At 38.1% G+C, this 12,695-nt stretch overlaps 1 protein-coding gene across 5 annotated transcripts in view; it reads left to right on the plus strand.

Moving 5' to 3' along the window:
* Ncoa1 (nuclear receptor coactivator 1) overlaps nt 1-12,695 on the plus strand; it is a 222,214-nt gene that overhangs the window by 158,343 nt on the left and 51,176 nt on the right. For all 5 annotated transcript variants that reach the window (XM_034514457.2, XM_076942159.1, XM_076942157.1 and 2 more), the window contains 3 exons: nt 525-704; nt 3,388-3,483; nt 8,107-8,247. In XM_034514457.2, coding sequence (XP_034370348.1) covers nt 525-704; nt 3,388-3,483; nt 8,107-8,247 — 417 coding nt within the window. The remainder of the gene's footprint in view (nt 1-524; nt 705-3,387; nt 3,484-8,106; nt 8,248-12,695) is intronic.

Genomic DNA, 12,695 nt, shown 5'->3' on the forward strand with positions numbered 1-12,695 from the left:
ATTATACACTATATTCAAAGTATTATAACATGTTTTATGCTTATTAAATTAATGAAGTAATTAATGGCTGTAAGAAACCAATTTTTCTTTTCTCTTCTAAGTCACAGAGTCCTTGGACAAACTATCTTCTCCCCCATGCACAAAGAGCCTGACCTTCAGATTGACCTTTGATGAGTCCTACTTAGAATGATAACTGTGGCCTTAAATTATCTCACTTGAGATGCATAGGTGCAAGTAAATAGTTAACTACCACGCCAGTAATTTTTAATTCTGTCTTTGTTTTTAAGCACTGTTAGTGAAGTAGTGTATCTGCTGTCTGAGCTCTTACACATTTTCTTGGAAACGTTCTAGTCTCTTACTGGTAGATGTACCTTATTGACTTGGTATACAGTTAGATCTGAGGATGTAAGCCAGTCTTTTAATAATGGATTTCTAATCAACCAGATGCCTTGAAGCGTGTTTTTATATCTTCAGAATTGATACTTTTTTATTCACAAGGATATAAATCAATTTTGCCTCCCTAGTAAATGGAGTTCCTTGGCCTCAAGAGGCAACACGACGAAATAGCCATACATTTAACTGCAGGATGCTAATTCACCCTCCAGATGAGCCAGGTACTGAGAACCAAGAAGCTTGTCAGCGCTATGAAGTAATGCAGTGTTTCACAGTGTCACAGCCAAAATCAATCCAAGAAGATGGCGAAGGTAAAGGGTTATCTTTTTTTTTCTTTTTTTTTATTAGATATTTTATTTACACTTCAGATGGCATCCCCTTTCTCCATTCCCCACCCCACCCCCCTTAGGAAATCCCTATCCCATGCCCCCTTTTCCTTTTTGCATTTATCTTAAAGTGATTGTTTTATCTTTGGCTTGAAAACTCAGGGGAAAGTGTTTGCATACTGTTTTCCTGAGATAATATTTTTGGTTACTTTATTATTTGTCATAACCATAGTTCAGTTTTGTACCTTTTTTTCTCCTTGAGACAGGGTCTCACTGTAGGTCTGTCTGACCTAAGACTTGCTGTATAGAACCCGAGCAGCCTCAAACTCAGAGAGATTCTTCCTCTCAAATGCTCATATTAGTGGTGTGTGCCACAAGGCCACACCCACTTGGTGTTTTGTGATAGAGTTTCACTGTGTATCACAGCCTGGCCTTCAACTCACTATGTAGCCTAGACTAGACTAGAACTTAGAAGCAGTCTCCTGCCTCAACTTCATAAGTACTTGGATTGCAGGAGCATACTACTGTGCCAGACTCAATGTTTCTCTTAATATTTTAAACAACATTACAATATGTAGAGCCAACGCCTTAATAATGTCCCTGAAGTTTCAGCTTTATGCCAGCATCCCACTAAGATGTCAAATAATTCAAACCTTTTTGCTGCCTTGAAATAAAATAGATAATAACTACCTGCCTCTGTTGGAAATGTGCCAGATGCAACAGACTGTTGAACACGCCTGGTGTTAAGGAAGTTTCATCTTCAGAATACAGGAGACATTGGAAGATAGTGTTGACATTTTCAGACTATGCAAAAATCCAGAAGAAAGTTTATTTAAAAAATGGAAACCATGACTGATGTTCTAATATGAACATGATATTAGCATGGATTTCTGTATGTGTTGGTTGAGTTCAGTATGTAATGATGGGTGGGTAAACAGAGACTCAAATAAATTTAGGAATACCACAAGTTGGGACCTGGAGTAAGGACCAGGGAAGAGAGGAGACAAGTCTGTCAGAGGCACTTCAGTAGCAGATGTTACCAAGAGATAGAGGTGATGATCAACTGGGAGCTTTTCCCACATTGCCATTCTATGTCATTAGTGTGCAATAGTATATCTAGACCTCTAGTAAGTATGGAACGGGACTTCAGAAAAAAGTAAATCCTAAAAGTACGAAGTATCCTGTTGCCAGTCATGGTGACATAAACCTATAATTGCTACAACTGGGAATGTGAATGCAAAAGGATTGCAACTTTTGAGGCCAGCCTGATCTACATAGTAATTCTGTGGCCAGCCTGAGCTACATTGTAAGACTTTTTCTGGGGGAAACGCACACACACACACACACACACACACACACACCCCTTTTATATATTTAAAAGTCCCACTGAGTGAATCCAAACAGTCTCATGTTGGAATGTAGACCAGTAGACCAACACTCTTTTCATAGATCACACTCTTAACTGAATCTACTAAATAAATCTTGTATTACTTAGGTCTCTAAAGTAAAATCACCCCAGCCTTGGATACATAGATCCTGACCCCTCTCTTCTTTTAAAAAGTCCTTGTTAAGACCAGAGTATTACCACTTCAGTCATAAATCTTGGTTATGTTAAATGATCATTATTTTTAGTAGTTATGAGAATAATATGCAACATGAAGTACTGATGCAGGTAAGATATTAACAATAAAACTATTTTTAAAACATTGTTAAGGGGTGTTCTAGTTAAGGTTTCTATTGTTGTGATGAAACACCATGACCAAAGAAACAGGGGGAGGAAAGGGTTTGTTTGGCTTACACTTCCCCATTGTGATTCACCATTGAGGGAAGCTAGAACAGGAACTCAAGCAGGGCAGGAACCTGGAGGCAGAAGCTGATGCAGAGGCCATGGAGGAGTGCTGCTTACTGGCTTGATCCCCATGGCTTGCTCAGCCTGCTTTCTTATCGAACCCAGGAAGCACCCACAATGGGCTGAGCCCTCATCTGTAGATCACTAATTAAGAAAATGCCCCACAGGCCTGACTATAGCCCTATCTTACATTTTCTCAGTTGATGTTCCCTCCTCTCTGATGATTCTAGCTTGTGTTGAGTTGACATAAAGCTAGCCAGCACAGAAGGCTAAGAGGTAGGTCCAAAGTTAAGAGCACTCTTCTAAAGGACCCAAGTTCAATTCCCAGTATCCATATGACAGCTTACAACTCTCTGTAACTCTAGTTCCAGGAGATCAGATGTCCTTTTCTTGCCTCTGTAGGCACTGCATGTACATTGTATACAGACATACATGAGACAGAACACTCATACACGTGATTTGGTTTAATTTAAAAGTAGTATTGGGGACTGGTGACAGCATGTGCTTAGCAGACCTAAGTCCCTTGAATTTAGTTGCTAGCAGTGAAAACAACAACGAAATTATGCTGCTTACATAGAAGCAGAACTGTTACTCTGGCTGTCATCATCTGTCTCTTACAGTTCGTGTGCAGGTATTCAGTGGAGGGAACTGTATTCTGGCTTACTTTCTAGTCATGGCTTCCAATTTTGTGTTGCCAGGAATTTCATTGCTCCTCTGCTATTACGTTAGAGTGATTCCTGAAACATGCAATTTTAAAATAAAAACTTTCAAGTTGTTGATATAAACATTTTGTTAATTTTTCCTTCTTGTTTTGGGCAGATTTTCAGTCATGTTTGATTTGTATTGCTCGACGATTACCTCGGCCTCCAGCCATTACAGGTGTAGAATCCTTTATGACCAAGCAAGATACTACAGGTATTCACAAAATTAAAAATGTTCCATCACTATTAATAATGTAAGCTTAGCACTACACTGATTCTATCCAGTTGTCTGCTTCCCAGTCTTACAGAGAAAGCATTTTAAGTAGTCATTTTGATATTGACAGTCAGACGCTGTAACTGCCATGGGCATCATGCTATAGAGACCAGTTCTTAAGAGTGTTCCCATAAATATGTCTGTGTGATCATGAGTCACCTTCATAATCCAGGGAGAAATTGTTAAAGAACTTTGAATTTGCTAACTTATGAATCTATACCTTTACAATTGGATATAAATATGGTGGGTTTAATATTGTGTTTAAATATATTTGCTGGGGCCATCAAGAGGGATCAGTGGGTAAAGACATTTGCTGCAAGCCTAACAGCCTGAATTTAATCCTTGAACCTACATGTAGGAAGGAAAGAACTAACTCCTCTCACATGCAAACCATACACATGGGCACATGTATACATATAAATAAATACATATAAAAAATTAATGTATTTGGCTATTTTTTCCTTTGCTCTTTTTTTTTTTAAGTTTATTCTGCATATACTACTTGAATCTATAGTAGTAGTTGCTGTGAGTGTGATCTCTCAGGATGTATGTGGTGAGTAAAGACCAATGGTGACCACACCTGTAGGTGCATTCCTACAGTCCCAGCTCCTAGGTGGGCTGATGCCATTGTGTTGCCTGAGCCCACACATTAGGACAAGCCTGGGCAACATAGTGAGGCCTTATCTCAAACAAATAGAGAGTGCTGTAGTTCTGGATAGTGCTGTATTTTTGGAGATCTTTTTTGAAATTAGGTGGTCATTTTAAAAGGTCTTACTGAAGTCTGAGCTAATATTGAGACTATGGATCATGAAGAAGTGCCACACACCCTAAGTTTAAGTGTCAGAAGTGGTCGATGTGGAAGGGACTTGGTCTACAGTGAGCACTCCTGACCCAAGAGATATGTAGACCAGCCCTAACATTAGTAGGACTGAGAGGTAGGCAGTAGGGCTGCGTTGTGTAACAGGAGAGTGCCTGAAAATAATACTTTCTTCTTAAAAGCCAGTTAAGATTTGATTCCCATCTAGAAGAAACTGTAGCTGTTATTCACAGTTTATCGCAGCTTTTTCCTAGTTAATTTATCTTCAAACTGACATTCATGTTTTCACATACTCCGAGTTACATCTCCTGGACACCTCCCTAAGTTTAGAACAGGGATAGATAGTAGGGATATATTTTTGAGCATAAATTTTAAAATGACTTCAACTTAATTTATTCCTTGTCCATTTTAATGTACATTTTTTACCATACTATAAAGATTCTATTTTTAATAAATTTTTAACTCTCAGAAATATGACTCTTGTATTATATGCTTTATTTGTGTGTTTAAGTCCAAAATGCTCTTCCTAAAAAGAAGGTGGGAGGTAAATTACATATGAAAACAAACAGATCAACTAAGGAGAGACGTGGGAGTGTGCAGAGACAGTACCTCTCGCTCGCTTTCCATCCCTCTGTCTGTCATGTGACATGTTCACTTCCATTTTCTTCCATGAGCAGCACTGGAAAATCTCAACAAACCCTTATTGAAAGCCAGAGATACTTTACATGGAAGAAAATAGGTTTCATTGACAAAGAAAACTGGCCTTTTTAATCAGGAACTGATTGGTATGAAAAGAAGCTAAATGGGGCTTTATGAGACACGGGATGAAGACCTGCTGGGAAGAATTTTTATCAGGCTGCAGAGTGGGTGTCAGACATGAGAGGCTTAAAAAGAGCCATTCCGTGGTTCCATGGGGTACAAGCACTTGCCACAAGCATGTCAGCCTGAGTTCTATCCCCAGATCCCACATAAAGGTGGAAGGAGAGTCCTGAGGCCACTAACTTGTCCCCTGACCTCCATTGGTGCCCCATGGCATATCAGCCTTACCCACAAACACATATGCACAAAATGGTAGTAAGGTAGTTCATGAACTTATCAACTCATTCTTGTTTCTGTAAGTTAAATACTACATTAAATCAGAGGATTTAAATTAAATTTTCAGTGGCACCTTACTACATGTAAGTCAATAAAAATAATTATGACCAGTTAGAATAAGAAAATTAACTCCTGGGCTTTACAATAATTGCTCAACTAAAAGGGACCCCCAAAATAACACATTGCAGGGTATGGAAAGATGGCTCAGAAATTAAGAGCACTGGCTGCTCTTACAAAGGACTCAGCATCCACATGGCAGCTTAAAGCTGTCCATAACTTCAATCTCAGGGGATTGGATGCCTTCTTAGAGCTTCCAAGGACACCAGGCACACAGTGGTACATAGACATACATGTGCACAAAACACACGTACACATAAAATACATTTTAAAATAATTCAAAATAAGACTTTTTTGAAAATAACTGATACTAGCTTACTTGTTTTATGAGTGGGAAATGGTAACTGATTGCTGGGAGTGAAAATGTTTACCCTAATGAAGTATTCTTTCTTTCTATTACATTACCTTTGACCTCAGCACTGGACCTCTGATACCAGGTTATCAGAGAACTAAAAATTAGACTTAAAATTTAAAGCTAGTATTTTATTATTTCACAGAATAGAATTCACTGAAAATAATAGGAAGGTAAGATAAATATTAAATACTTCATTTCTATAGTACTTTTTAGAACTGTAAATGGAGTGGTTCATGTCACTTTTTTAAAAAAGTCTTCTACTGGGAAAGTTTGCATTGTGATTCTTTTCTTGTCTTTGCCTTCTGTTTGGTTGATTAGTGTTTGGTGGGTAGACATATTAAAGCTAACTCTCCATGAGTCTCTCTTTCTGAGCAGAGTTCTTACATAGCCTAATCATGTAGTACCATTGCTGAAAACATAATCACTTTCTCTTCCATAGCTCCACAATTCCAGATTCCCTTGCTATCTTACGGACCATTTCACACACACACACACACACACACACACACACACCTCCATTAGTCATTGCCTATGAAGAGCATTATTGTATATGAAGATTATATAACAGTAGCATTGCTGCTATAATAAATTTTTATATATGTCAGGGCTTTCAGTTACAGTCACAAGATTCTCTTCAAACTGTTTTAAGTTTAACAAAATTCTGTTTTAACAAAACTGTTAATAACTGTTTAACAAAATTCTCTTACCTTATTTTCAACTGGTATTTTTTCTATCTTCATTTATTCTAAGAGCTGATTGATAGGATCCTCAAGTAGGATTGGATGCATTAGATTCTAGACTGTAACAAGTTAAAGGAAAGCTAACGGATGTTTTATTACTAAGAAAACCAAATTGAAGGGTGAGGAGAGAATGTGTGATTTTAGTTAAATGAAGAAGCATACACATTAGGACAGCCTTGACTTGATTGTATCAAAAGGGGTAAATAAAATCAGGAATTCATAGAAGAAACATGAACAGTGAATAAACATAGAAAGTGCTTGGCCTTGTTAGCAATTAAGAAAACTCAAATTTAGATAACAATGAGATACCAGCTTTTCATGTACTATTTCCAAAATACAGAAGCTTCACAATAATAGGTGATGGAAAAGATCAGCGGTGCCTTTTGGGGTAGGGAAGTACAGGAAATTAAACTCAGGCTGTTATGGGTGTATATAATAAAAATAGGCCTGAAAAATTACAAACTGTTAGTTCCCCCCTTCCCCCCCGTAGCTGAGAAATAACTTACAAAGAATTCCCTCAGAAACAATATGGAACTTGACCAAATACAGTAACTCTAGTAAATTACCACTGGAATGTATAAAACATTGTTTCAATAGTATGGTGCCTCATAAATCTTAAGGTTTTGACTTAGTACCTTTTCTGAGTCCATTTTTATTGCTTCTCACCTTTGTTGTAGAATTGCCTGTAGAGATTAACTAGAGGTTTTTAAAGGGTAGGGAAAGCTTGCTTCTTTCTCATAGTCTCCTCCCTTAGTCACTGGGAAATAGCTTAAACTAGAATAACATACATAATGATTACTTCTTTCCCTTTTGACCAGTGCAGTTACTCATCAGGCTGCAGAAAGCAGTAAAGGACAGTGGAATCCAAACAGGCTTGGGAGTTTTCAACTGGGCGCCTCAACAACTTTGGATGATTGGGTTATTCCGTACTGAAGGGATTATTTATTTATGGTAGGGATGGGTCCTCAAGAAGCCCAGGATGACTTTAGCTAACTGTATAGCTGGGGACCACCTTGAGTTTCTGGTCCTTGGGTGCTTCCACCTCCCAAGTACAGCGTTGCAGGCGTGTGTCACCTGCCCTGGTTATCGGTACTACTGGTTAGCAGGACTAGGAACGGAGCCCAGAGCCTCGTGCATTGTAGACAAGCACTGGACCAGCTGAGCTATACCCTTAGCCTTGATACAATTTCAATACCTCACTAGAACTGAGTCTGACACACTAATGCATAGCAATCCAAAACCACACGCTCCATATCATGTCTCTAATATGCTCTAATATATACTCTAATATATGTAACAAGTAGAAATGGCCCTTTTTAGTGTTTCTGTCTATCAATTATTTGGAAAGAGAATATTTGTTACATATGGCTGGTGATTGAAGTGTGGATGATTTATAATCAAGACTCTACCATAAATGTAAATGTTCTTTCTCTGTGCAGGCAAAATCATCTCTATTGACACTAGCTCCCTGAGAGCTGCTGGCAGGACCGGCTGGGAAGATTTAGTAAGAAAATGCATCTATGCTTTTTTCCAACCTCAGGGCAGAGAGCCATCTTATGCCCGACAGCTGTTTCAAGAAGGTAACACTTTTGTCTCACTTTTATTTCATTAACCTATGTGTTGCTATTGAGTAACTCGTCTTGGAATTCATAGCTTGATAAGTATCTTCTCCAAATTACAGCTGTATAATAAGTTTTAGGAAAGGAAGAAATGGGTAAGCAAAGTAACTCATGAGTGGATCCTGAAACCCAGGATGCACATCCTAAAGACTAGGATGTCATGTGGCAGTCACTCACTCACTTACTCATTCATCCATCCATTCATTCAGCAAATGTGTCGAGTTCCTTACATGCATAGAACACTATGTATATAAGGTGCTGGGGAAACAGTGATGGCTAGGAAGCAGGGTTTTCTCAGAATATATTAGGAGAATATAGGACAGCTCTAAAATCAGTGTGGCCCTGGTGATCATAGAAATATAACTGTTAAAAGGAAATTTCAGGTTTGATAAGAATTTAAGAGAACAAGAGGGTGTTTTTGTATATCTCTTAAAGATTTATTTTCTCCAGGAAAACAAGTGTGTCAGAGAGCCTTAGTACTGTTCATTTTAACTTGATGACTGTTGAAATGTGTATCTTCTGATGTAGATTGAAGTTCTGAATTTAAAACTATGCCCTGTGACATTCACTGTCAAATACCATGTCTAGGAGATCTGTGGAAGCACAGAATAAGTATATCGCATGCCCATAAGAAATCCAGCAATATTATAGGAAAGGTAAGGGACATTATTTGTGAATCAAGGGCAGAAAGTTCACAGAGATTCAGAATTAAGGCATTGTGTATGCACTAGAAAATGCTGTCATGGATGGCAGCCTAGTACTTCTTTTTTGATGTAAGCTTTATGTTGATAGTCTCTATGGATTGCTAGTCCTAAAATACAACTCAGTTATTCTTGCATCCTTGTTAATTTTAATATTTTCCCCATAACATCATTTCCCTCATAATATTGTGTCCTTAGTTTCCTGATGCTATGTTATTCATTATGTTATAGGTTAGCTGCTTCCTAATAGAAAGAATTTCTTAGTAAGTTGTATATATCTGTATAAATATCAAAGTAGTAGTTCTTCAGAGGGCTCCTTACTAAACCACATACCACTCCTCAAGATTCTATTATTTTAACTTCCCCAGGTAGTCCTATGTCCTAGCGTGGAAGCCATCATAATAATGATAAATTTCATCTACTAATCATGAGTTTGGACTTTCTTTATGCAACAGTACTTGACTTTTCAATAGGTTTGGGACTTAGAGCATGGCTTCCACTCATTACCTAATGTGTGAAGTGTATATGGATCTTTGATTTTTGCCATGGTTTCCATGGGCCTTCTGTAGCAGACCTGAGAAACTTAATTTTATTTGTATACATTTCCACTAAAGTGAAATGGTATTTATTGTCCAAATGATTAAGCTCCATACAGATACAAAAGAGCCATAACTTATAAAAGAGCCATATTATAAACCATAGTGGCTTCTATGAATTAGATTTATTAAAATCTAATATATAACTAGCCTATCAGCATACAAAATAACAATAATTTAAGGGACAATGTAAAGAGAAAGAATTGTAATCCATCTCCTTTTCCTCATTAGGCATTTCTTAATACCATGTCTTCCAACTTTTTAGAAAAAAAAATTCTGTGATTAAAAAAAAAATGACTTTGACTTTTTTTTCCCTCAAAGATGGAAAGTTCATGTGTGTCCAAGTTGGCCAAAGTTCATATGACTCTAATTCTAGGGTTTTTGACATTATAGACAACTTGCTAAATAGTGTGCCACAGATATATTGCATCTTCTAGTGTTTGATTCTCAATAGATGTAGTATAGTAAGAGAAATACACTCTTTGAAAACGTGTGCAAACCACCTGTTAAAAATACCTCCTAAATTCAAATATCAGCTAAGGGCCAATATTTTAACAGGCCTTAAAGATGATGCTCAAGTCTAAGAACCATTCACCTGTCAAAGACAGGAAGAATGCCGATTTACATCTGCAGCCTATTTTATTGTTCTGTTTTGTTTTATTTGCTGTCCCTAGTACTTAAGCGTAAAGCTAGTGAGACATGTTAGAATGGCTATTACCAAACAGATAAAAGATGAGCATGTATGAACTTGGGATTGTAAATTAGTATAGCGATTATAAAGAAAAGAGTGGTGATTCCTCAACAAAAATTAAAAACAGAACTATCATAGGACCTATGAATCCCATTTCTGGGTAAATAACCAAAGGGAACAAAATCAGTATAGTAGAGATATACCTGTACATCATTAGCCAAGATATGGAAGATATGTGCTTTTCAATGAGTAAGTGTAAATGAAGAAAATATTCATATGTATATGATGTATGTATATGGAAAATATACATTGACATGTATACATAAAATGAAATACTGCTAAGCCATAAAAAGATGATGCTCCTATGGTAAGCCTGGAGATCATTATAGCACATGAGATAAGCCGAGCACAGAAATACAAGCAGTACATGATCTTATACACGTAGTCTAGAAACTGTAGGGATGAGAGGAGCGTTGAAGTGATGTTGCTCAAACCATTACATTAGGTTCAAGGGATAAGTCTAACAGGTTTGTGGTGTGCATGATGGTTATAGCTAATAACAATATATTCTTGAGGAATGCAGGAAGGACAAAAATATTAAGTCTTCTCTTAATGAAAGTGATAATTGTAGCATAGCATATGTTGATTAGCTAGATTTAGCCATCCACAATGAATAAGTGCTTAAAGGGATCATAATACATAGGAAAAGTGAATAGTGTTTTATGTGTTCACCTAAATAAGTTTAAATTTAGGAGTTGGACAAGTTTCATCACTATATCCTTGATTTTGTATGGATTTATACACTGATGTTTAGACAAGAGGAAATTGTCTTCTCTCTATCATCTTTCCCCTTTCCAGTAATTTACTATTTGAAGGTGGTAATTGCTATAAAATCCTAATGTTCATTTAGTATTTTTGTTCTTAGCTTGGTTTGGAGGGGAGTTGTTTTGTTTGGGTGGTGGTAGTAGTGGTGGTGGTGGTTTTGATTGGTTGGGTTGGTTTTGTTTTGGATGCTTTGGGCCAAGACAACTTACATTTTTGTTTGTTTGCTTTTTAGAGTTTTCTTTTTTATTGGATATTTTGTTTACATTTCAGATGTTATCCCATTACCCCATTTGCCCCCCACCCAGGAACCCTCTATCCTATCCCCCCTTCTCCTGCTTTTATGCGGATGTGCCCCCACCCACCTACTCCCACCTCCTCACCCTCAAATTCCCTCACACTCAGCTTCCAGCCTTCATGGGACCAAGGATCTCCTCTCCGACTTATGTCCAACAAGGCCATCCTCCCCTACATATACAGCTGGAATCATGGGTCCCTCCCTATGTGCTCCCAGGCTGGTGGTTTAGACCCTGGGGGCTCTGATTGGTTGGTATTGTTGCTCTCCTCATGGAGCCACAACCCTTTCAGCTCCTTCAGTCTTCTCTCTAACTCCTCCATTGGGAACCCCATGATCAGTTCAATGGTTAGCTGTGAGCATCTGCCTCTGAATATGTCAGACTCTGGCAGACCTCTAAGGAGACAGCCATATCAGTCTCCTGTCAGCATGCACTTCCTGACATCCATATCAGCCTCTACCTTTGGTGACTGCACATAGGATGGATACCCAGGTGGAATGGTCTCCAGATGGCCCCTCCTTCAGTTTCTGTCCCACACTTTATCTCCATATTTGCTCTCTTCAGTATTTTGTTACTCCTTCTAAGAAGGACTGAAACATCCACACTTTGTTCTTCCTTCTTTATGAGCTTCATGTGGTCTGTGAGTTGCATCTTGGGTATTGTGAGCTTTTGGGTTAATATCCAATTATCAGTGAGTGAATACCATGTGTGTTCTTTTGTGATTGGGTTACCTCACTCAGGATGATATTTTCTAGTTCCATCCATTTATCTAAGAATTTCTCAAATTCGTTATTTTTAATAGCTGAGTAATACTCCACTGTGTAAATGTACCACATTTTTTGTATCCATTCCTCTGTTGAAGGACATCTGGGTTCTTTCCAGCTTCTGGCTATTATAAATAAGGCTGCTATGAACATAGTGAAGCATATGTCCTTGTTATATGTTGGAGCATCTTCTGGGTATATACCCAGGAGTGGTATAGCTGGGCCCTCAGGTAATGCTATGTCCAATTTTCTGAGGAAACACCAGACTGATTTCCAGAGTGGTTGTACCAGCTTGCAATCCCACCAACAATGGAGAAGTGTTCCTCTTTCTCCACATCCTCGCCAGCATCTGCTATCACCTGAGTTTTTGATCTTAGCCATTCTGACTGGTGTGAGGTGGAATCTCAGGGTTGTTTTGATTTGCATTTCCCTGATGACTAAGGATGTTGAGCATTTCTTAAGGTGCTTCTCGGCCATTTGAGTTTCCTCAGTTGAGAATTCTTAGTTTAGCTCTATACCCCATTTTTAATAGGGTTATT

This window comes from Arvicanthis niloticus, chromosome 11, assembly GCF_011762505.2.
Source record: "Arvicanthis niloticus isolate mArvNil1 chromosome 11, mArvNil1.pat.X, whole genome shotgun sequence".
NCBI classification, from domain to species: domain Eukaryota; kingdom Metazoa; phylum Chordata; class Mammalia; order Rodentia; family Muridae; genus Arvicanthis; species Arvicanthis niloticus.